At 39.4% G+C, this 26,438-nt stretch overlaps 1 protein-coding gene across 19 annotated transcripts in view; it reads right to left on the bottom strand.

The window, feature by feature from the left end:
* syne1 (spectrin repeat containing nuclear envelope protein 1) overlaps positions 1-26,438 on the bottom strand; it is a 371,674-nt gene that overhangs the window by 82,762 nt on the left and 262,474 nt on the right. For 16 of the 19 annotated variants that reach the window (XM_062977242.1, XM_062977181.1, XM_062977206.1 and 13 more), the window contains 16 exons: positions 25,877-26,050; positions 24,141-24,332; positions 21,931-22,065; positions 21,370-21,476; positions 18,924-19,080; positions 18,578-18,709; positions 18,101-18,256; positions 16,117-16,326; positions 14,731-14,832; positions 11,628-11,747; positions 10,356-10,556; positions 8,646-8,819; positions 7,155-7,286; positions 6,043-6,239; positions 4,327-4,459; positions 3,719-3,901 (listed from right to left, as the gene is read on the bottom strand). In XM_062977242.1, coding sequence (XP_062833312.1) covers positions 3,719-3,901; positions 4,327-4,459; positions 6,043-6,239; positions 7,155-7,286; positions 8,646-8,819; positions 10,356-10,556; positions 11,628-11,747; positions 14,731-14,832; positions 16,117-16,326; positions 18,101-18,256; positions 18,578-18,709; positions 18,924-19,080; positions 21,370-21,476; positions 21,931-22,065; positions 24,141-24,332; positions 25,877-26,050 — 2,505 coding nt within the window. The remainder of the gene's footprint in view (positions 1-3,718; positions 3,902-4,326; positions 4,460-6,042; positions 6,240-7,154; positions 7,287-8,645; positions 8,820-10,355; positions 10,557-11,627; positions 11,748-14,730; positions 14,833-16,116; positions 16,327-18,100; positions 18,257-18,577; positions 18,710-18,923; positions 19,081-21,369; positions 21,477-21,930; positions 22,066-24,140; positions 24,333-25,876; positions 26,051-26,438) is intronic. The other 3 variants (XM_062977194.1, XM_062977214.1, XM_062977259.1) reach the window with 1 other exon arrangement.

The raw sequence follows: 26,438 nt of genomic DNA, 5'->3' as shown, positions 1-26,438 counted from the left end.
AGTTCCAAAACGGTCTCCTGACGTAGCTAACCTGGGTAGCCAGGATGGCGGTCCCTCCAAGTTAAAGGTGGTGCTGTTTAATGCCAGGTCAGTGAACGGGAAAACATCTTTCATCCAAGACCTCATCTTGGATGAGCATGTAGACCTGGCATGTATTACGGAGACCTGGCTGGACGAGATGGGAGGAGTTAATCTCACCCAGCTCTGCCCGCCGGGTTATTCCGTACAGCACCAGCCGAGATCTGGAGGGAGGGGAGGTGGGGTCGCGGTGGTCTATAAGGATTCCATCCCCCTGACCAGGTGCCCCATCCCACAGTCGACCATGTTTGAATGTGTCCACCTGAGGGTGGGAGACCGGGACAGATTAGGGATTCTGTTAGTGTACCGACCACCCCGCTGCACTACAGTCTCCCTGCCTGAGCTAGCTGAGGTGGTCTCGGGCCTGGCGTTGGAGTCCCGGCGGCTCATAGTGCTGGGGGACTTCAATGTCCATGCCGAGGCTAACCTTTCAGGTGCGGCTCAGGACTTCATGGCCGCCATGGCAACCATGGGGCTGTCCCAACTCGTATCTGGTCCCACCCACAGTGCGGGGCACACACTAGACCTGGTCTTCTGTCAGGGATGGGAGGAAGGTGGCGGTGTGGAGGAGCTCACCATCGCTCCTTTGCCATGGACCTGATCAGGTTTAGACTTATTGCGCCCCCCAACCTCTGCAGGGGTGGTGGACCTAAAATGGTCCGCCCCAGGAGACTTATGGATCCAGAAGGATTCCTGACGGCTCTTGGGGAATTTCCCGCCTCCTCGGCAGGTGATCCTGTTGATGCTCTGGTCTCTCTCTGGAATGGAGAGACGACTAGGGCAATAGACACGATCGCTCCGGAGCGTCCCCTCTCGAGTAACCGAGCTAAACCAGCTCCTTGGTTTACTGAGGAGCTGGCAGCGATGAAGCGAAAGAAGAGGGAACTAGAGTGCGTGTGGCGATCAGAGTATAACGAGTCAGACCGAACACGGCTCGGCTCCTATCTTAGGGCATATGCCGCGGCAATCAAAGCTGCAAGGAGAGTCCACCTTGCGGCCAACATTGCGTCCGCACAGAACCGTCCGGCAGCGCTGTTCCGTGTTATCAGAGGGTTGTTAACTCCCACCAATCAAGGTGGGAGCCCTGATAACTCGGCAGCCCGCTGTGAAGCATTTGCTCGGTTCTTTGCAGACAAAGTCGCTCTGATCCGTTCCGACTTTGACACCATATTAACGGCAGTCTCTGAGGATGTAACGAGTGCACCTGCTTGTCCAGTTTTGTTGGATTCATTTCAATTGGTTGCGCTCGAGGATGTGGACAAGATCCTTGGAGAGGCGAGACCGACCACATGCATCCTAGACCCCTGCCCATCCTGGCTGGTGAGAGAAGCCAGAGGGGGTTTGGCCGAGTGGGTGAAGGTGGTGGTGAATGCCTCCCTTCGGGAGGGCAAGTTTCCAGTGAGCCTAAAAATGGCTGTGATCAAGCCGCTGTTGAAAAAGCCATCATTGGATCCCACTCAATTCGGAAACTTTCGGCCTATTTCCAATCTCCCCTATTTGGGCAAGGTCTTGGAACATGTGGTTGCCTCGCAGCTCCAGGGATTCTTGGTGGACACTGATTTTCTGGATCCGGCACAGTCTGGCTTCAGGCTGGGGCATGGTACTGAGACAGCCTTGGTCGCCTTAGTTGATGATCTTCGCGGGGAAATGGACAGGGGGAGTGTGTCCCTGCTGGTTCTGCTGGACCTCTCAGCGGCCTTCGATACCGTCGATCACGGTATACTTCTGGGACGCCTCGCAGGAATGGGACTTGGAGGTACTGTCCTGCAGTGGCTCCACTCATTCCTGGAGGGTCGGTCCCAGATGGTGTCATTGGGGGACGCCTGCTCGGCCCCACAACCGTTGACTTGTGGGGTCCCGCAGGGTTCTGTATTGTCTCCCATGTTGTTTAACATCTACATGAAGCCACTGGGAGAGATCATCAGGAGTTTCGGGGTCCGGTGTCATCTGTACGCAGATGATGTCCAGCTCTGTCACTCCTTCCCACCTGTCACTAAGGAGGCTGTTCAGGTCCTGAACCGGTGCTTGGCCGCTGTGTCGGACTGGATGAGGGCCAACAAATTGAAATTGAATCCAGACAAGACAGAGGTCCTCCTGGTCAGTCGGAAGGCCGAACAGGGTATAGGGTTACAGCCTGTGCTGGATGGGGTCACACTCCCCCTGAAGGCGCAGGTGCGCAGTCTGGGGGTGATCCTGGACTCATCGTTGAGCCTGGAGCCCCAGGTCTCAGCGGTGGCTAGGGGAGCCTTCGCACAATTAAAACTTGTGCGCCAGCTGCGACCGTACCTTGGGAAGCCAGACTTGGCCACGGTGGTCCACGCCCTTGTTACATCCTGTTTAGACTACTGCAACGCACTCTACGTGGGGCTGCCTTTGAAGACTGTTCGGAAGCTTCAATTAGTCCAACGGGAAGCTGCCAGGTTAATAACTGGAGCGGCGTTCAGGGAGCGTACTACTCCTCTGTTACGTCAGCTCCACTGGCTGCCGATTAGCTACCGAGCAGAATTCAAGGTGCTGGCTTTAGCCTATAAAGCTCTAAACGGTTCCGGCCCAGCTTATCTGTCCGAACGTGTCTCCCGCTATGACCCACCTCGAAGCTTAAGATCGTCGGATGAGGCCCTGCTCGCGGTCCCGTCAGCCTCACAGGTGCGGCTGGTGGGGACGAGAGACAGGGCCTTTTCAGTAGTGGCTCCCCGCCTATGGAACGCCCTCCCCATTGAAGTCAGGCAGGCTCCCTCCCTCCTATCCTTCCGTAGGAAGGTAAAAACTTGGTTGTGGGGCCAGGCTTTCGAATAAGAATCAGCAGCATTAATTACTATTATGTATACTGGAACTCAATTGACAGACCCAGTCTTTTAAACTTGTACACGCCTATCTATATTTTATAAATGCATTTTATGAATGTTATATGTAAGTTAATTTTTTAACTGATTTATAGTGTATTGTACTGTTTTTATATGTCTGTTTTATTGTAAGCCGCCCTGAGTCCCCTGTTGGGTGAGAAGGGCGGGATATAAATATTGTAATAAATAAAATAAAATAAATAAAGCGCAAAGACTAGATATTTAGTAGGGCTAGAAGGCCAAATCAAATTGTTTAGCAAGTTAGTCAAAGGCACACTGGTTTTAGGTCTTTCCGGAAGGTGGCCAGGGTGGGAGCTAATCTAGTTTCTCTGGGGAAGGAGTTCCAGAACCAGGGGGCCACCATAGAGAAGGCCCTCTCCCTCGTCCCCACCAACCACACTTGTGATGGAGGTGGGAGTGAGAAAAGGGCCTCCCCAGCAGATCTTAAGGCTCATGCAAGTTAATAGCGGAAGATGTGATGGCAAAGATAAGCTGCACCCAAACTGTTTAAATAGTACCCAATGAAGAAAGCAGTGCTCATCTATATAGACTTACAGCTGAATCTATATATTTTGGCTTATCATTCAAAAAGAGGATTTCGACCACACATTGTTGTTGGGGTGATTAATAAATGAAGGAGCCGGAGCTCTATTGTTTTTTTTGTTTTTGTTTTTTTTAACCTGTACACATATTGATTCTAGTTAGCTAAGGTACATAAGTGTGTTCACTTACAGTTTAAGATACCTGGTGATTGGAAAATTTACTGAATTCAAATATAGCAACCGATATTTGCCTACCTGATGCAGTTTTTCTTGTACTACAGGAACTCGTGTGAGCAGCTCTGTCCACTGATTGTCAATCTGTGACAAACCGGCTCGCAAAGAGGCAATATCTACTTTCTTTAGCCGAAGGAGTTGATTTCCAATGCTCAAAACAGTAGATTTTTGTGATGATTTGCCTTCAATCTCTTTTGAAAATTCCTGGAAAGATCATGGTTTGTGATAACTAATCACTATAACAAAATTTAATGACAAGAAAGCTGCTCTCATTTAATCATTATGTCTTTAGAATTGCATTATTGTTATACTATATTTTGGAATTTTAAAAAAGCACATTACTGCAGTAAGATTTTTTATAAAGCACGACAGTAAATCCTTTTATAGTTCTGATAACAAATCTGTATTACCTGATAAAATAGAAACCAGTATGTTGTACAAAGTACAGGTTTTAATTGGAGTTTTTTGGGGGAAGAAGAATGGCTTGGATTCCCAGGACAGGAGGAGGAACTAATCCATTCCTCAGACACCTTTTTTGTTGCAAAACAATAATTAAGGTATTGATATCACAGAGCCTCCAATTATCAGCCAAAGATAGAAGGATGCTTTTGTTTTCTACTCAGACTTACCAAAAAGGCATTCAAGTGATCTCGGACCATTTCTAACTCTTGGGGAACTGTAACAGATTGCTGGGTCCAAAATTCCAGACGTTCCATTGCTGACTGAAGCCAATGAATCAGCTCAGTTGATTCACTCTGATATCTGTAAGAACAATATGGGCATCTATCAGAAGGATTTTGCCCCAGTCTCAAATGTAATAAAAATAATAATGATAATAACAATTTATTTATATTCTGCCCTGTCTCCCCAAGGGAATTCAGGGCGGATCGCAGTACACATACATGGCAAATATTCAATGCTGTTTGGACAGACAGGACAGGACAGAACTGGCAGAAAGGAGGTATATTGTCTTAAAGTCCAGTTTTGTTGCCTTGGAGGTTGAGTTCGGATTCAGTCACAGGGGAGTGCTGTTGCTCCATTCTCTATGATGAAGAGCCATCAGGGCTTCCTCCTTTCACCTTCCTTTTGGTCATCACATTTCTGGTCTTGTTCTTTACGGTGTAATAAAATACCTCTCCCGCTAATTAGCAGTACCTAATTTCTCTACTTACAGCTCTAAGCTGTTTTCGACCTGCTAAGGTAAACAGTGGGCTACGCTTGATGGTTGAGTGCATATCCCGACTGGGCTTCAAACTGGCCACCTTTTTGGTTAGTAGATCTTACTACTGCTGGTCTTTTACCAGCTGTGTTAAAGCCCAGCCCAAAAATACAGATCTATCATGACAAAATCTTTTTCCTAATATACAATCCCATTATACATGAGGAATATGTTCCAACGAATCTGTAGATAGCTGAAACTATGGATAATTGTGAACCCTATATTCGGACTATCCTTGGGTTGGCAGCATACCGTAAAATTGCACGGGAGACCCAAGAGAGGGCCACAAACACTTCTGGGATGGAATGCTGTTTAGAGCATGAGTGAAACTCTGGATGTTGAATCTGTGGAAATATGGGCATACTCTATTACTAAAGCTTATGTAAAACAATTGGTGGGGTGCATTTGTATATAAAGTTATGTAATGAGTTCCACAGAACCATTAAAATACACTAGTTCACAATATATTTACTGCAAATTTCCTTACTGTTTTCAAATTCTTCCTAATGGGTTGTAAGATAGTACACGTATCCAGCTTATTTGAAAGCCTCATATTTTCAAAAGCAAATTAGAATTTTTTAAACATAGTGTTTACAAATCCAGACTACACTTGTGTAATTGAACAGGTGCACACAACCATCCAGGGGCTTAACCCCAAATGTGCTATCAGATTTCCAGTAGCAAAAATGTCACAAGCATCCCTCTGTGATGCCCCAACCTAATTGAAGCATCCACCCCTATGGGAGTAATCCCAATTGAATCCAACTTATAGACTGTTATACAATGTTTCAAAATACTGTCATAATGCAATGAGAACATAATTAACTATATACTTTATTTTTAAGCACACTTGCTTAGATAGAGACTAGTGTTAAGAGACATACATTAGTACATTTCCAACAAGCACTTGCAATTATACCGAATTGAAATAGAAGCAAAACTGCCAGCTTTGAAGATGAAGAAATCTCTAACTACTTTAGGATGCTTCAACCCATTCCAAACATACAGCATTAATTTCATATGAATGCTATCAAAGATAAAAATAAAAGAGATATAGTTTCAAAAGCAAAACCTGATGGATGAAATTCACAGTCAGCCCACCTATTTCAGTTTCAATTAGTATTACCTTGTCCAGTGTTTAAGTATGGTTTCCAGCCTATGCAGTTCCTTGGTGACCTTGCTGGTATTGCTTAACCAATGTTCCCCTAGCTGATTTAGCTGAGTTTCCAGTTCTGAACAGGTAACAGAGAACAGTAACCTTTTACCATCATCCAATACTTGGTAAAGTTTGGGCTGGTGTTCAGTAAGGCTAGATTTCAGATGCTGTAATGGGAGGGAAAAGAATGTAATTCTTTCACCACATCAGTGTTGTTGTATCATTATTATTATTATTATTATCATCATCACCACCATCTCTGATATGTTTCCTAGCCCAGTGTCAGCAATGGTAATTCTCAATATTCCCTGTCCTAATGGGTGTTGAGAAAAATCTACTAATTTATCTTTCCAGGCTTTTGGGAAGGGAAAGAATTTTTCCTGAGGTGACAGGAAGCTGCACAGCTTGCATTGAAAAGTGAACGTTTCCAACTGACATGTACTATTGTTATTCTGCAACATTATCTTCATTTCCCTCCAGAGCCCCAAATTGCACAGAAATTGCCATCTCTGAAATGATGTCACAGCTGTCAACTAGCTAGGCACTGAAGGGGGGAGAGAGAAGTTGCTAGAACATTGACAACTCCTATTTGGGAGCTGTTGTCTCAAGTCAATATTTCTGTGAAAAACTGAGCAGGGTGTCAAAAGGAGTTGTGTGTCGAGAAAAGTTGTGGATTTTTTTGTCAGCTAATGATCTAATTTCTTATTTTCCAACAACTTCTCCCCGAGGCCCAACCCTCACTTGGGATTGCGAAAAGGCATTCTGTCTTCCCCACATTTTTGCAAAGCCTCTAGTCAGGGTTTCTGTGAAAGATGGGGTGGAAGAAATTGCAGATGTTTGGTAGATGCCATTCTAGTTTCTTTATTCCTAATCCTACTGAAAGGAATAGTTTCATCAGTGCATGTGCACAACTCGATTTAGGCCTTAGTTTTTATTGGACGATGTGGACGGGAGTTGCAAAGCTTCTATCATGTATGAAACTGCCTGCTGTGCAGACAGTGCATAATCTTTGAGAAACTGATAATGATTTCTATAGTATGACAATAAAATAGTAAGAGAAATGTAAAAATCACCAGCATTACCTGATATAGTGCAATACGATCGGCAAGCCTCTCCTCAGACTCCTCTACCAAGCCAACACTAGGCATGCTAGTTTCAGCACTCTCCAGTTGCTTTATAAGTTCCTGGTAATCTTCTTCCAGATGTGTCCAAGTCTATAAAACATATTTATGCATGTAAATAATGGGTAGCTTTTGCAGTGCTTTCCAAAAGAAGACTACCTTGATCTGAATTGGTTAAAATGTATCATGTACACAAGAGGCATCTGATACAATATGAATTCATGTTTCTTAGATCATATAACACTTGCTTTGTTAAAATAAATAGTACAAAATTTGCAGGATTTGTGAGAAGGGGGCTATGGACAATATGGTTTAAGAAACAAAAAAGAAATTAGTTGAGTCTCACTGTATTGATTCTGGACACAGTCAATATTTAAAGATTTAGCTTCTTCTGCTCCCCATGGCCTGTTTTTGTTGAAAACTAGTCTGTGCTCTAGGGGCATTTCTGTTCATAATAAGTACTTAGGTTTTTCTGCAGATACACTTGTGCAACCTTTAGTACCTTAGGACTATTAAGACCTTTAAAAAGTAACACAAGTATTTATTTTAAAACTACTGTATCATTCAACATTTTGCAAATGATAGATTGATAATATGTACAATGAATTTTATCCTTGCCATCAGGCAGATGGGTCCTAGAATCTTTCTCAGTAACAAGACTAATTGTCAACAACTGACCAATGCATAAAAATATAATTTTGTTCTGAGCAGGCCCTGCAATATAGTTTATGTTTTAGCTTGGCAGTTTAAGAATATAGAAATGTCTGAGAATACCTTCCCTTTGTTACACTTGGTTACACTTTCCACACTTGTATTAGGATAAGAAAAGGGTCACACCTATGTAGTCCAGCTTCTTTTGTTTGGATCTTACAACAGTTTTTCGCATTAGTCTTAATGAGGTCTGAAATAACAGTCTGGTCTGGTTCAGAACAACAGGTTAAAAAATATACTTGACAAATTGCTAAAAAGCACTTAAAATAATACATTCAAAACCAACATTTTAGAAAGAATGAGAACAATGTTATAAAGTGCATCACCAAATACGATGTATACGGTGCAGCTGTCTTGTGATGGTTTTAAATAATGGTTTTAATGTGAAGATAACTGATTTTAGTGTTTGTATATTTATGGTTTATTTTATGCTCCGGCATTGAATGTTTGCCGTATATATGTTATGCTTCACCCTAAGTCCCCTTCGGGGAACTTAGGGAATTTATGTATTTATTCTGATAAATAAATAAATAAATACAACTTGGCATGTTACTTAATTGTTAAAGATCATGCTGTTATACCATTGTTATTACCCTCCAAAATAACAACATGTTATATTTAATGTTGATTACTTTTATGTGCTAATGCTGGGTTCTGAAGCTGCAGTAAGTTTTTTTGCCAGTAGAAACCTGAGTGAAATGTATTTTCCAATAAGGAAATAGAAAAGAAAAGGATCATTACCTCTAGAATGTATTCCAGCTCCACTCCCCGCTTATGAGCCTGCTTTAGAACAGCTGAGGCTTGTGCCATTGACTCTACATGGAATTGAGTTTCCTTTACAAGTGCAAAGTTGCTTCTCTTCCTGAAAAGTGTTTCTGTTAGAATCATGTGTGACTCCAACCCCTGGAAATATTCCTGTGGGTTTTTAAGAAACAGTAAGTATATATTATCAACATAAAACTGATTAATTTTTTTAAAAACAAATCAAAATTTCATTATAAAGTGATGTAATCCAAAATGTATATTCACCTAGGAGTCAGCTACACTGATATCTTGAATCAGTTTGGTTTGTCAGAAATAGATTTTCCTGTGCAGATGCCTAGATTCCTATTTCTGGAACAGGTTCAAGATCAGGATGATTTCATTCACCGTGAAAGTGGGGGCCCATCCAGACAGCTCTTTTAATGTGGGACTTCCCTGGATGATGTTTTTTGAAAAAACGAATTAATTCACCACAAACCAGGAAAACCCTGGTGTGCAGTAAATTAATTTCATAGTGGGTTTTTTTCTGCACCTTCCGGGAAAGCACGAGATAAAACACTACTTTCGTTATCTGGACTGCAGTCCAGATAGCTGTCCCACAGTTTTCAGGGTGAAAATAGCCCAGAAAACTGTGAGGACACCTATCATCTTCCCAAAAGCTCCCCAACCCCTTTTGAAAGGTTAAGAAAAGACATACTTTGCCCCCATCAGTGTTCCTGCAGCTCTCCTGGCACGTAGCAATGATGTGCCAGGAGAGGGGGGAGCGAGGAAAATCGCTCCTCCCGCTCTTCTGGCTTATTGCTATGCACCAGGAGAGTTGCAGGAACACTAATGGAGGCATTGTAAGTTTTTTCTTACTTTTCAAATTGATTTGGGGGGGGGGGTGCTTTTGGGGAGGGGATGACAGTGTCCAGGTGTTCTCCCAGAAAGTTCTGGGAGAACATTTGGACACCCACCCCAGAAAGCACAGGTTTTCTGGGGTGAGTATGGACAGGCACCAAGGAACATTCATATTTTTTAAACACAGATGTTCCTAGGATAAATGCCTGTCTGGAAGAGCTTGAGGCCTCACACCGGTTTCAGAATCTACCCTATCCATGGCTTGACAGCCACTGGAGAATGTGAGTTCCCCTTTTTTTCTGGGCAACATGTGCACCAGAACTCTAGAGGCATATGAGGAGAAAGGAAGAAGGGAAAGTGACAATTAGCAGAGGAGGTACTCAATTACCTGTCCCAAGGGATCAATTGGCCACCTATTGCCCAGTTGTGCTTTTGGGGCATTTTTGGTAGCCTCCCCACTTTTTGAATCTTGCAGTTCGCATTAGCGCAGTGGGTGTATATAATGCACTTCACATTTCACCATGCAACATGATTTAAATAACATCAATGTTTTGGACTTTCCCATGACTTTGCTTGATGCAGGTCAATCTCCTTAAAGCATGTTTCTACTTGTTTTGGTGGTGTGTGTTATCTAGCTGCTACAGTTTGAAGTTTACCTTTAAACTGCACTATATGGTCAATGTAAATGAGTTCTAGACTCTTGAACAGTTCTCATCAGAACACAGAAAATAATTTTCCATAATTGAAGGACATCAAGAAAAAATACAAACACAACAAGACAGACATGGAAGAAAGTGTGCAATAAATTGCACGTTGGTATTGGGATGAATTGTGTGCATTGTTGTATACCTTATGTTTGTCAAGAAGCACTTTAATTTCATCTTTGGATGAAACAATCATTTTCTGATCCACTGTCATCTTTTCTTTGCCCGTTTCAATCAGCTCAGTCAGGTCCTGCAATGCTTGTTCATACTGTTCCTTAAGTGCTAGATTTTGATTCAGTCCACTGCGCCGTGATCTTATGATCATTATCAGTTCATCATAGATATCCTGGCATAAGAAAAGAAGAAACAGTGAAAATGTTCCCTTTGGACACAGAGAAAACCCCACAGAGATAAAACATGACTGATCTAGTTGTTCTTTTACTATCACTGATTTATTAATAAGTGACTGAGTCAAAGGATGTTTTTGGCCTACAACTCCCAGAAATCCCAGCCAGTTTACCAGCTGTTAGGATTTCTGGGAGTTGAAGGCCAAAAACATCTGGGAACGCCAGGTTGAGAACCACTGGGATTTTCCTTATTTTCCTTATATCCTCTTGGATCTAAGACTCAGTGATTGCATAATATACATAAATGCTTGCTTGCTTGTTTAAAAATCCTCAGAATATGTTACAATTTTATTTGAGGTCAATTACAAGAGTAACAATGATATAAAGTTTATACCTCAAAATATGCAGTTATTGAAGATGAAATGATTTGAATTATTTTATGTGAAATTATTTTTTATCTAATAAATGCACATTTATTAACAATACATTGAAGATAATGAAAATAGAAACTCAATTCTTCACTAAGTGCTTTCTTGAAGAATATAATGAACAATTTTCATAGTTTTCTTTCCGTGCCAGGAGATTTCTGAAAACTATGCAGTTTTGAAGCCTGCCTGCATGTTAAGACTTATTCTGCACAAAATGTGCATGTGGTAGATCTACACAGAAAATAGCATTTTCAGTACAGGAAACAACACTCTTACTTTAAAAAAGGGTTCCTGCTATTTCCTGTGCAGATTTTTTTGTGAACCAAACAACATGTGAATTTGACACAGAAAAAATAAAAAAGCTTTCTAAGTACAAGGAATATTTATGTACATAATAATATTTTTATTCTTAAATATTATTTTTGTATAGAATATAATTATTTTGTAATAATTCTTCTGCATGTGGGAATTATTTTTGTGCTTAAAAAGTTCTTGCTTCACAGAAAATGCTGTTTCCTGCACATCTCCCAATCTATGAAGATTTGCACTATCAGACCAGGGTTATTATCATTAGAACTTCTCAAAAACACTTATTTTAACATTTAACACATTTAGAGGTTTGTTTTTTAAGCAGTTACTTGCCTGAAGTTTAGATAACTCTTGCATAGATGGCTGGTCAATCTGCAGCTTATCTCCACGCTTCTTTAATTCACTGATTCCTTCTTCTAGTTCTTTCAGTCCATTTTCTGCTTGTTGAATAGCCTATATAAGAAATATTTAATCCCACTGTCATAACCAAACAAGTCTCCGTATTATTATATTTATTTCTATCTTGCTTTAGCTCTCTAAAAAGAGACCTAAAGTGGCTATCACTAAAATAATAGAATATACCATCTAAAACCTAAAAATATATAAGCATTAAAATAGGATTAAACATTGGAAGTATGAAAAGTGAATAGTTAAAACCATTAAAACCATTAAAAATCTATGGCGTAGGTCAAAAATGTCAATGTAATGCAGGTGTGTAGTCCCTGCAATGCTTCTCAGTACAGTCTTTGACATGTACATTAAGTGAGACTAAGGCAGGAGAATGCTTTCCAAACTGTATTCCAAGGAATAAATTTTTCATTATTCAGAAGATCACTTGCTCCAGGATGTAATACAAACTACTCTTAAATACAATTAGCCCCTTGTTTTCAATGTTCATAACAGGGAAGTATTACTTGTAGTCATGCATACACATTTAACCCAATGGCATGTACAAAGATGGCTGGGATCATCTGGGCTGGCACAATTATGCCCAGAGAATTGGAAGGCACAATGCACTAGAAGGAAGGCAAGAAAAAGGGTATCACTGTTTGGAAAGGAAACTGCTGGTTCCCAAGCAGTGCCTTTTCATAATGCCTGGGGAAGCTCTCCTCTCATTCCCTCCAACATCACAGGTTCGGTTGGTGGGGGTGAGGGAGAGAGCCTTCTCAGTGGTGGCCGCTTGGCTCTGGAACTCCCTCCCCAGGGAGATTAGGCTGGCCCCAACACTGTCTGCTTTTATTAAACAACTTAAGAATGGTTCTTTCAGCACGCTTTCGACTAAACAAGACACTACAGATCCCTTGACAACCATGTTGCTGTTCTGCACTTTATCTCTGGTCCCACCCCATCCTACCCCTAACGTCATCTCAGGAAACCTTGGAACCCTCAGCCAGGCACTCTAGGGGATAACCTTGTTATTATGCACTTTACTTTGACCCCCCTTTACTCCTCTTGACCTTTGGTGGTGAAGCTGATATTGTTTTAAAACTTTTTATCTTGTTTTTATATATTTGTTAAAACTGTGCCTGAATTCATTTGTGATTTTATACTGCTTGTTGCTTTGTTTTAATTGTCTTGTTTTATATTTTAACTTGCTCACACTTTGTCTTTTGGGCTTGGCCCTGTGTTAGCCACTCCGAGTCTCTTCGGGGAGGTGGTGGCGAGATACAAAAATAAAGTATTATATTATTAGTATTATTAAGCCAGGCAATGATATCAAAGTGGTATAATTGCATGACAAGTGGATTAAACTAGTGGAGCAAAAAAGTGGGCAAATATTAATATATAAATTAAGGTAATGAAGATACAAGCCAGCAATTTTACTGCACATTCAAAGATGGAAAAACAATTGTGGTTTTGTATAAAAATGTATGATGTGAAGCCAAGATATAATAATTAGGAACATAAGTGCATAGCATTTTAAACTTAAAATTAATACTTTTACATTTTGATGCATGTTGTAACCAGTTCCAAACCATCGAGCAAGAAAAGTATAAAATAATGTAATGACATTGTATGTGCCAAACAAAATCTTACATCCCAAGTTAGTATTATATTTTATATGGATATACTTCATGTTTTGATTTTAGCATGAGAGTAGACTGCAAAACATTTCCCCTGCCCCCAGAGGTAGATTCAACATTCTTCCAGCATTGTTGACACTACATTGTTTGTAGGCATTTGAACTGATTATAACTTGAGACATTCATTGAAAAACTATAGCAAAATGTGCTGCAGGATGTCCCTCCCACAAAGACAAAGTTTCTGCAGTTTAATAAACCTTTTCTATATTTTTATGATAGAACCAAATAGGTTGTATAGCTCAGGAACAAAAAATAGTGTTACATGGTATTGTTGGATTGATTTTGTCCTCACTTTAAATGAGCAAATGCATTTTAGAAGAGATCTTGAAAAATTGCTGAATTACACACAGCTATATAGAATCATAGAATCATAGTGTTGGAAGAGACCTCGTGGGCCATCCACTCCAAACCCCTGCTAAGAAGCAGGAAAATTGCATTCAATGCACCCCCGACACATGGCCATCCAGGCTCTGGTTAAAAGCCTCCAAAGAAGGCACCTCCATCACACTCCGGGGCAGAGAGTTCCACTGCTGAACAGCTCTCACAGTGAGGAAGTTCTTCCTAATGTTCAGGTGGAATCTCCTTTCCTGTAATTTGAAGCCATTGTTCCGCATCCTAGTCTCCAGAGCAGCAGAAAACAAGCTTGTTCCCTCTTCCCTATGGCTTCCTCTCACATATTTATACATGGCCCTCATCATGTCTCCTCTCAGCTTTCTCTTCTGCAGGCTAAACATGCCCAGCTCTTTAAGTCACTCCTCATAAGGCTTGTTTTCCAGACCCTTGATCATTTTAGTTGCCCTCCTCTGGACACATTCCAGAGATATATATATAGAAAGGCATACTTCCTACTTTGAATGATTTCCTGCATTTTAATTGTTATACATGATGCCTCATTTAAAATATAAATAATTTTTGTTTATTTTATACACAAATGTTCTTGTTATGTTTCAAATCAAGAATTGAACCTATACTATTTATATTTTTTGGCCACTGTCTTGTGGGCAGATATATAATATTAGAGAATATAACAACTGAAATATGGATTCTGCAGCAAATTCCATATTTGGAATTACCATAAGAGTAATATACCATAAGAGAAGGCACTGTGAACAATTCTGTCATTGAAATACTCAAATGCTTTCAAACACTGGCAAATCTTTTTTGCAAAGACATGTATTTTCATTCCAACATAAGCAAGATAAACTATCAAGGACAGAAGTTCTTTATCTGGATAAACAAAAGACAATCACATTTGTCCACATTTTAGAAACTACTTTGTATCTAATTTTGTGCTACATATTATACGGTACCATTTCTCCTTTCCACGCTTAGTTGCAGAATTGTAACATTACCTGCATCTGTTCTGTTTCAGGACATTCCACAGCTTCAGCCAGCTTCTGCAGGGCAATGTACTTGTTATCAGCTAATGTTGCAAACATCACTTTCAGATCATTCTGTCAGCAATAGAAGGGGAAAAGATTGTAAAATGGTGGAATATTTGTCAGCCACAGATCTAAATGCAAAGTCACACTGGCAAAGTCTCTTCCCCACAAAAATCCAGAATTCAGTTCTGCCCCCAAAACAGGTCCATATAATTTCCCAGGTTTTTGTAGTAGTGAAGAAATGCTCCTCCTCAGCAGATCTCCCTAACTGGATGTAGGCCATAATCTGGTACAAACAGAACTAACTTTAGATTTGCAGGCCAGGCTGACATCCTCTTAATGGCTTATATGCAAGCGTAAATTTCCCATTTGCCTGCATATGTTCTTTCTGACATACTGCTGAAATTGGTATTCCCACTCTTTCTTCTCAGCGCTCAAAATCTCCTCATTCTACTTTACGGGATTTGAAGATGCAAAATGATTACAGCATCTTTGAAAACCCCAACAGATCTCTGTGCTGATACCATTATTTCACTTCTCTCTTTCACAAGTTGATATTGTACCTTGAGCTAACCTAGTGTCTTTAGTAATACCAATCTTCTCAGTAAACAATCCAAGGTGTCTTCTACAATATCTCTGTTATTGGTGTGATTTTATGATTCAGCCTGCTTACAACAAAGCATGAAATGGCTCTATGATTTATTTTTTTTGGGGGGGGGGAGGGATTGGTATATGGCTCAACCCACCATAGCTCTACATACTGAGCTACTATGCTGAATTTTGGAATCCTAATATATATTTTTATCATGTCAGAAGCGACTTGAGAACATGCTGCAAGTCACTTCTGGTGTGAGAGAATTGGCCGTCTAAAGAGACATTGCCCAGGGGGATGCCCGGATGTGTTGCAGGGAGGCTTCTCTCATGTCCCCGCAAGATAGAGCTGACAGACAGGAGCTCACCCCATCTCGCAGATTCAAACATGCAACCTTCAGGTCAGCAACCCAATCTTCAGGTCAGCAGTTCAGTCAGCACAAGGGTTTAGCCCATTGCGCCACCACGGCTCTTGTCTGATGTGTTAAAATGTGCTAATATTTGTTTAGAAATCTACAACTGCATTGCACAACCTGATTTTTACTCTCCTGATTATTTATCTTCCTTTTGGGAGAAAGGGAGGTTTTTGTGACTTAAAATGGCAGACTGCATGTTTGCCTACTCCTTGGAAGTAGGCTATTGTCATGTAAAAATTTTAATTACATGATTTTTAAGGGAAATATCCAAAGTGATTAGAATCTTAAAAACAAATAATATTATTAAGCAAACTTTGAGAGGTCTTTAAGAGGTTAGGTAAAAAGCTACCTGAAAACTCAGCATGCTCTGGAGTCTCTCTTTCATATGCTGACACCTCTGGCTTACTAGTGTCTCCAGCAATATTAGTCTTCTCAGTAAACAATCCAATGTGTCTTCTATAACATCTCGGTTATCGGCATTCTCAGGAAACATGTGGGAAAATAAATTCTTGTTCTTATCCATTTTTTCTGACATCTCTTTAATATTTTTAGCAAGGACCTATATAAGGAAACAAAACCAAAACATATTTTTTTAAAAAATAGCTACTCTCAAACATGAAAGATGACCAATTCTATATCTAACACAATCCCTGAAATTATTTTCAAAAATGATTAACCTTATGTGATGATGAATAGCCCTTGGCTATTATATTCTATTCACATTTCCTTAATGCTTAAATTATGACCATACTAAAATGTTTTTGTATATCTGGCCTGATTCAAACAACATTAACTAAATGGTTCAGACCCTATGCATAAATGTCTTGGCTATAGCCATACACAATAGAAACATGACAGAAATGTGCATACTATTTTTTTAAAAAAATAGTCAAAGTCTTTGCAATCAGCCTATGTATATAGGCAGTCCCTGGGTTATGGGCAAGATAGGTTTTGTAGGTTTGTTCTTAAGTCAAATATGTGAAGAATAATTCATCCAAATACATGTGAATGTGCAGATATAGGTTAAAAACTACTAAGATATTAATTTACTCCTGCAATGTGAGAAAAACAATAGAAGTTAGTCTTCCTTTCACATAAGGCTAAAATAGGAGAAGGTTTTAAGTCCTTAATTATTAAGTCATTTCAGCCAAAGTCCAACATGGTAAACACTACACTGCCCTTTACTATCTAATTATGATTATCAGCAGACTATAATAATTTACATGTTACATACAATGGGAATGGGCATTTCTTGGACATATAAGTTGAAGTGGGAATGATTGTATATAGAGTTGTTTAAATGTAATTGAGTTATAGTGTTGCAATGTGAGCTGGAGATTGCATCATGCACTGTCTGCTGTCCACTATGCGAGTGTGTAAAGAGTTAACTGTGTATTGCATCAGACAGCAGAGGTGATTATAAATAGCTCCCTGTGTTATCTGTTCGCTCTCTGCTCTCTGCCTCTCTGCACTCTGTCTGTATATATCGTCTTGAGAGTTTTTCCGTTTGTTAGTAAACCTTTTGTAGATAGCCAAACAGGCTTCAGCCTCTTTATTGGTGGCAGTGATTCTTCGTTGATCTTCCGCTGCATGTGTGTTTATCCAAACTGCGCGCTCTGACAATATATGCACACACAGACTGTATGTATATCAGCACAATTACCTGTAGTTTTGAACTCTTCTTATGGGTGTGAGCATGGCGGTTTGCTATATCAAATAGCAGTACTTCAAAATTAATCATCACAAAACTCCACATCATCATCGCTATCAGAGCTCCTTTTGCTTACATCATGCCATCAGCTGGTTTGATTGTTATCTCTTACATATCTACATTCAGGCTCCCTTTGGTTCTGCCTAGTTTTTAACAGTTTGTCTATAAACATTTTAATGGTTTTACAAACTACCTAATTAATTAATGTTTACATCTCAAGAATGAAAAGTGCAGTGTTATGCTAATCTCCCCTCATCTCCCACCAAATTCAGAGCAGTAATTTGCAAACTCTTGGTGTAACAGCTGAGGTTTATACATTCTCATTTGATGTGGTAAACAGGTGTTGATTGAGAGACCTGCAAAATAAATTTCTTAAATTTTATGCTGTCATCACTTTTCATCTGGATAGACTTGCTAAGGCAGCATACAGACCACCCAAGCATTAGACATTGCATATCAGGTTTTGATTCTTGCTGCCCATTTTTGTGATGCAAATGTTATTTTTTTAGCTGGAGAACATAGTTGCAAATGGAATTTCCTTCTTCATCATATAGCATATAAAACCACCCTAAACTGCATTGCTTTGTATTTCATTAAATGTATAGTTTAAGGGCACACTCACTTCTTGATTATAGAGACAAGTTTCTGTTACTTCAGGTAACAGAGTTGTAGCAACAAACAAGCGTTCTTCAACACCATCTAGCCAGGAAGAGGTAGCTGAAACACCACTGTACAATTTTTGCTCAAATAATAGGTTCCCCTTTTCTGTACTTCCAGGCTGAACAAAAACATCCAAAAAGAGAGAGAGACAATCTATTAGTACAGTATTATATTTGGAAATCAGGAAAGGAGAGGGAATTTTTTTTTATTTTAAAAATATCAGAACTGAGCAACTGGAGGCCCTGTAGATTTTATTAAGATGTGCCTCCCAATAACAGAATTGTTGTCTTTCAACATCTGAAGTGACACAAATTGCCCACCTTGGATTTTTGTGATTGAGCCATGGGAGGGCCCTTAACATCAAGTAAACAATTAGTTTGGCAGATTATTTCAAAATCAAATCATATGTTTTTTTAAAGAATGTTATAAAATATTCTACCTGTGAAGAAACATCCTCAAAGGCCTCATCCAGACCAACCAACAAAGAAGTAAATGATGTTTTATCTTGAGCCTGTCCCTCTTGTTTATACAATGGCAGAGCAGACATAAGTCTGTTTGGTCTACTGTAGAGCTGTCAAGGGGAAAAAGCAGTGATTACAATATTTATTTTTCTGGCATGTCTAAATGAAATCAATAGAAGGCTCTTATATTCTTTTTACAAAGTTCTGGGCAAGACTACTTTTTCTAAATGGAATTCTGAAGAAAAGACATTACTGAACATATTCATTCAAAATTTCATTTACTGCATATAGACCATCAAATATGTTTTTTGAAAGGGTGCTTACTGGCTGCTCCTCTTCTTGTTCCAGTGCATTTTGTAGAAGTTTGTGCTTAATAGTAAATTCCTGATGAAGGCTTTCCCATTTCAATTTCATTTGATTTTCAGTGGATGCCTTCTCTCCTTCTAAGCCTAGCTCAGGTGTTAATACATCTGACTTTTTGCTGTGAAGGAAAAAACCAACAAATAGAAATAACAGAGGTAGAAATATTTAGGTTCTGCTGTTCACAATGATGGCTAATATCATGTCAGTTGACATAAGAAAGTGTAAGTTACAGACACATATATATGTACTTCCTAGATCATGGTGGATGGAGGAATTCAGTGCCTGAATCTGCAACAATTTACTATCTGAACCACCAACCTGTCTTCAGACTAGGAGCGCTTCCCTAATGTCTATTCAGCAGCAAGGAAAGACAGGAAGGAAGTGGGAGCTGCTTCAGAAAGGAGCTGGTACCCTCCAGAACCTTCTAGAGGTAAGACAGAATGATGTCTTCTTTCTGGTGTTGGATGCAAAAACAGAGCCAGCTGCTGCTTGGCAACCTTGGTCACTGAATGACTGTGGGAAGGAGTGCCTAGCCAAAGGACAGGAGGATTGAGCATACTGAAATTATACCTAACAATAGCTGAATCTTGGTTGTTGTTACCTTATGAGGAGAAGGGAAATCTTCAATGTTTTTGTTATGTTCCTTCAAGTCATATCCAATTTATGCGGGCTAAAGCAAACCTATCATGGGATGCGTTTTTTGGCAGGATTTGTTTAGGGGGGATTTGCCTTTGCCTTCCTCGAAGGTCATCCAGTGAGTTTACATGGCTGAGCAGGGATTCAAATTCATTAGCCAACGGGATTATGTAAATCTTCATAGATTACAGGTGGACAAGAATTTTGATTCAGTTCCGTTTTACCCCAATCTGCAAATCCTGTCATATCTGGAATGGGAAGAACTTGAGATCAAATAAATTCAAATATAGGGGAAAATGTATTTGTCCCTTCAGGACTAGAGCTTTAAGTACTTGGTTTCTAAAAGTCTGTGTTTGATTTCCTGTGTATTTGCCAATTTAGTAATGGATTGTGTAAGGAATTTCCCACCCCTGGATGATACTCCTCAACTTTGGCTCTTATATAGCAGTCAGGCAGAACACAGTCCTCTTCTTACTGGTAAACAGATGAATGTAATGAATTTGGGAAGTGAAAATGTAGCAGAATTTTTCTTCCAATTTTTAATTCTCAGATTGCACAATTGGGATGAAAAGAAGTTGAGGTTTAAAATATTAAAATGCATGAGAAAGAGAAATTAATAGATTTTCTCTTTTCTTTTGCTTGATGATGTTTTCTCATATGACAGTACTGCTCTCTGACTGTTTTGGTAGCTGATACTAAGCTTACTAGCAACGACATATTCTTCTCTGAATATGTTTTGAAACACTTATAAAAATTAGGAAAACTCACCACAAATACAAAACATAGATTGGTGGATCTGATGCATCACATAATAATTTAATTTTACTTGCATCTAACCTTGTAGAAATTACGCTTCGATTTTCAATGTATTGTGTTCATCACAAGCTTTGCTTAAATAAGAATCTTTAGAACACACTACTAGTCTAGCTCAAACCCCTTGCCCTGAGTTAAACTAAGTCAGGGAAAAGCCCAAATCCTGACTCAGGATTTGGTCTTTCACCTGACTTTAGAGCTCTCAAGACAGTTAGGTGAATTCTTAACTGGAACTGGCTGTAGCTGTCTTGATTACCATCCTGCATTCTGCAGATTCAGGTGGTCAAGGGACATGGGATGGCACTTCCCCCTCCTATATCACCCCTTCTACCTTGTTCTTCAGTGCTTTGGCTGGCTTCAGATACTGATGGGGAGGAGGGTAGCCCTCCCTCCCAGCCCCCTTAGCAAGCAGCGCTCTAGCTGACATGAGCCAGAGCACCCAGGAGCAAGGAGGCATGGATATTTCAGCTGGGGACAGATATTATACAGGAGATGGGGGTGTGTGTGCTAGGGTGGCTGCCTAATAGCACTGAACCATGTTTGGCATGGCTGTGAAGTTGGGATTCCCTCCTACTGTTGAGGCAGTTGCAGTAGCCCCTAGTGGCTCCCATGCTGGCCTGCTTCGGTGTCTAGGATACAAAACTGGGCCCACATTAGCAGTCAGTGTAGAAGGGCCGAGAGTCTGGAAAAACCCATGCTCTAAGCAAACAATTTTTTTAAACAAGGCCTCATTTAACCTTCCATGTGTCATCATATTTGAATCTTGCTTAAGAAAGATGACAGAATCGCTAACATAACTTTCAGAGGACGAAACCTGAACATATTCTAAGATCCTTATTATAAATGTAAATGCTTAGCCTTTCTTCAAAATAAACCATACAAATCAAATAAAGCGAGAGAATACACAGGTAGGCTTTTTAAAAAAGGCAAACAAGCATGAAACTTATTGAAACTGCACCTTGGAGCAAGGTTATCTGGAGCAGAGTGTTGAGTGAGAATTTCTTCCCCACGACTTGCCACTGAGCGAAGTATATCCTTTTGCTCTGCTAGCTCTTTCTCTAGTTCCTAAAAATAATAAAAGGAGGTGCTGTTTTGTATTTAGAAGTACTACATGTTAGGATACATTTTAGCAAGACTGGAAAATGAAAGCTTCTGGGTTTTCTTTCCAGAGTACCACTGAAAGAACTTATGAAATACCAGAACTAATATGAATCAGGTCTTTCAAATTTAGAAAATAAACAGCATTTTTATTAAGTGGATAAATAGATTCATTGCACTAACAAAATCTCCTTGATTCCTTATCTCTCATCAGTGGTTCAGAAAACAACTATCTTTAAATGGAGTTTTATGATGGCATGCTTACCTTTTAAATCAAAGGTGGGCAGTGTCTGAATACCTGGCAGGCATAGCATAAGCATACATGAACATCATTTTAGACACACATGGATGCAAGGCCTCAAAAGTTGTGGAAAGTTAGTAGTAGGGCTACAAGGCCTGTATTTAAGTATAGCACACTCACTTTCTGTCTCTGTAGACTGCTCTGCTGTTGTTGCGAACGTGTTGTCCGTGCCTGTGCCAGCCATTCTTGGACACTAGGACTCTGAGAGGTGACCAGATCTGATTCACATTCCTCTTTTTCCTGTAGAACTCCCTGCTTTTAACAAAAAGAAAAGGAAGGATGAATAAACATAAATTGTGAACTTAGGGAGAAAGATTATCATTTGGAGATTTAAAGCCACCTACCTCTTAAAATGGATTTGCAATCCATACTATAAATGTAATTCTGGGTCTGCAAGGTAACTTTATCTATAAGGCATTATACCATAACACTCACACCCTTAAGCTCTCAGCTGCTATGCATAGAGTTTTAGCACAGCTATAAGACAGGCAAAGGATAAGATCTGGTTAAAATACATACAACTTGATCTGGTTAAAAAATACATTTGAAAGATATGAAATAGGCTTTTGGGTTATGTAGAGATGTGTCTGTGAAGTAAATTACATGGATTCTGGTCCAAATATTAATTACTACACAGGTTTTCAGTACAAGAGCTCAGAGCCACCTTTGCCTTCTTTTTTTCTATTCAGTGGACTTAGGCACACAGTATTTCTCAATCTAGACCAAAGGTGCCAAACTTGGACCTCCTACTCTCAGAAAAAGCTATTTTAACAACTGAAGTAAAATACATATTTTTTTTTTGAAAACTATGCTAAATAGTGAAAAACATTCCTGACACATTTGGAGCAATGCTTTAAAGCAAAGACGGTACTGTTCCATTATCTGGGCGGAGGCCACTAGGGGGCACAGGAGAGAGAAGGATAGTCTATGTTATGTGGGTGAAGGGTGAGTTAAAGGAGGAAAACCATTTCCCCTGTTTTTGCTGGTTATTCCCCCTCCCCACTTCCCATGTCATAAACTAGGGTTATTTCCACGATGGGGACATAGGTGGGGGGGAATAACAGGAAAACAGGGATAAATGGTTTTTCTTCTTCAACCCACCCTCCACCCTCATAAAATGGACTATCCTTCTCTTTCTAGCGCTCCCTAGTACCCTCTGCCTGGATAATGGCACAGTACCGCAAATACAATTTCTCAATAATTAATAGTATATTACATAGAAAATATAACAAGTGTTACTAAAATAATAAATAAACAATATATATAATGATGCAAACATAAATAAATAATATTTTGTTGTACTTAATAATGCCTTTACTTGAGAATGTTGATTAAGCCTCTTTGTGCTTCAGAGCTTTCCTTGTACAAAACACATTTTTTCTAATCTATTTTGATGCTACAATGCCTATGAGGTCTATTAATATAGGTTATCCTGCTTTATTCATATTCAAATATAATTTAAGTTTTTAAAAATTCAGTTGTACACATTTTTCAAGCTAAAAACTCCAGAAGATTTCAAATGGGATGACAGGATATTTTTAAATGCCACCTGCTTCTGCACAGTAAAACAAAGTTTTGATATAAAAATTAGTTGACTTCATAATCAGTGGTTACCAGACTTATATAGCAGGGAAAAACTGAATGAAAACAGTGATACAACATGAACTTCATTGTGCTTCTGAATTTTTACAAGCTCATATATCATTTAAAAACTGAATCTATAATATTCAGAACTTAGCACAAACATGTTTTCTATAATTCTTAGGGATTTCCATAGCTTATCTCACCACATGAAATAAGCTTTCTTACTATCTTCTAATACCGTATGAAATACATGGATCCTTACTCTCTTACCCAACTTAAACTGGATTCTATGAAGCAGTTTAAATACCCATTCTGTTCTGTTTAGTAGATGATGAAATAATTAATTATACAATTATAAATAGTAGTATATCACACTTGTCTAAAATAGCACTAAAACACTCCCAAAGACCCACCATATTTACAAATCTGTGTGGAGTACAAATAAACCAAGCTCTAATTTTCCCAATCCCTTATTTGATAATGGAAAAGATTACAAGAAGTGAGAATGCTTGAATGAATTCAGGTTCATCCATATACCTTATGAAGATAAATTAAGGCAAAATGAGGAAAGTAATTATAACTTGGAAGAGCAGTTCTGCTTGACTGAGCATTTCTTGCAGATAGATGTATAACAATGGCAACCTTTTTCTCCAGTCCAAGTTTTCCCCAACCTCCTTATTAGAGAAGAAGGGGGAAAATGCAAAGCAAATCTCTCCCCTGAAAGCCAATTAGGAAGAGCTACTTACTTGAATGTTGATCTGCTTGTCATGGAGGACTCTCTGCAGCTCCAAAAGGCTTCCCTTGAGTGTCCTTAGCTTTACTGCCAGCTGCTCAGCCTCATCCTTGGTGTGAGCTTTTCCTTCCATGAGGAGGTTTTCATTGTGTACTGACAGCTCAGACAAAGCTACCACCTTCTGCTCTATTTCCACCAGCATGTTCTGAAGCAGCAAAAACAAGGAGGCAAATTCATACATCTTGAAGTATCCTCCAGGGCGCTACTTCGTCCTCTTCCAGGTTAAGAACAAACCAGATCTGCATTATTGCCCTCTCTGCAGTATCCTCAGAAATAGGCTTCTAATATTTTGCATTTCCCAAACTTCTAACATTTATTTTTTATTAAAGAAAAAAAGATCACCAAGAAACAGCTTTGTTGGAAAGTAAAATAATGTTAGTAAGACAGACATTTTGTTTGCATTTCAGTGATGCTCAGTTGCTGAAATGCTATGCCATCTCTTTAGTGCAGCTAGCTGTAAGGATTTGTGATACTCCCCAAGTTATGGAAGTAAACAAATCACACTCAATTATGGCTGCTCTTTTCGTCTTCTTTTCCCACGTCTGCTTTGTGTATTCAGGGGAGGTGCCTTTCCCTGCCCTTCTCTTCCTTCCCTCTTGTCATTGCTCTGGTTCTATTGATAAGCTTCTCTTCTAACTGTGGATCTTTCTGATTGGTGCACGAACAGGCCTAAGATCCTCTACATAATCTTCTTTCATCTACAGAGTGACTTAAAGTGCAAATCTCTTGCATGTTTATTTTGAAATGTAGCTAGGTATTTACAAATGACAAAAATGTAGGCAATATTTTGACACTGGCAATTTTAAAGACTGTATTTTCCCTGATCATACATAAATAAGGAAAAAGAAAGTCATTTGTGTTTTCAAGTCACAAATAAATATCTTATAGGGTTAAAGTCATTAAAATCCTTTTTTACTATGATGAAACTGATTTGAGGTATTCATATACACAATGGAACTGAATGTAAGCTAATTCATAGTATTAAATAAGATTAGAGGTACATAGACTCTGTGCTAAGCACGGCATTTTATATTAATATAACTTAATCGGGTTCACAACAGATGCCTTTCTGGGTCAAATCTGACCTTAGAGGAACTGTATTAACATGATTAGCATGCCTTTTCACATTATATTCACATTCATCTTCCAATGACTAGTCACAAAAGAAGGCACCAACCATTAGACAGCCCAGGGTGGGATAGAAGAGACATCATTGACCACTGAGAGGACCAAGTAAAGTAATTTGTCTACTTTGATTCTAATTTGTTTGTGTAAATAGATCACATTGGCTGCTTTGGTAATTCATTTCAAATGTAACTTTAATCTACACTTTGTATGTATTCACATGTGTGTGTGTGTGTGTGTGTGCATGTGCCTTCTGGTCACTTTTTGACTATGGCTACCCCATTGAAAGATCTTGATTGTGTTTAATATCCATGTATCAATATTAAGTAATGGCTGGTTCAGATATTTTTTACTCTACATGTAGACTGTGGAAAAAAATTAAGAGACATACAGGTAGAGATAGGTAGATGTAACTTGCTTTGCTTATATAAAAACTATTGATGTAAGCACTGTAAGCCCTATGAAATGCCCACAGGCAAGAATAAGGCCTTCATTAGGCTTAACTTAATAATGAGACATTTTTGAAAGTGCAAAGGAGTACTGTTTAAATGAAGATAATTTCACCTGACAGTCAACCAGCTGGGAATCCATATCCATAGGTTCTTCAGCAAGAACAGATGTGGCATCTACTGTGGCTTTTGTATTCAGGAGCCAGTGATCAAGTTCATCTGCTTCAGAGCAGTATCTTTGCAGAGCTTGTTCTTGTCGCTGTTCTTCTAGTTGCTCATTAAGTTTCTCCTGGTAATAAGATCTGGCCATTATTTGCAATTCATTTGATTGGGAACACACAAAAATCTATGTCCAATCACAGATAACAATTATTGGTTAAGTGGGTAGTGCAACTAGAAGCAGAAAATAGGCTACCGGACAAAGGACAAAAAAGTGTATTATACTGTATCATTAAGTAACATTTTAAAATTAGCTATGATTATGATGCTGGGAAGAATGTGATCATGGCAAACTAACAAAAAGTAATACAGGCTGAGTACCTTTATACAAAGTGTTTGGAATCAGAATTGATATGCATTTTGGATTTATCCAGATTCTGGGATGTATGTATGTATAGATGTGTGTGTGTGTACACACACATGCACACACATACATATAGACATTTTGGAGATGGTTT

The sequence above is a fragment of the Anolis carolinensis genome, chromosome 1 (genome assembly GCF_035594765.1).
Source record: "Anolis carolinensis isolate JA03-04 chromosome 1, rAnoCar3.1.pri, whole genome shotgun sequence".
Lineage (NCBI taxonomy): Eukaryota > Metazoa > Chordata > Lepidosauria > Squamata > Dactyloidae > Anolis > Anolis carolinensis.
Note: the sequence above shows the minus strand (reverse complement) of the source record. Positions and strands in the feature narration are given on the sequence as shown.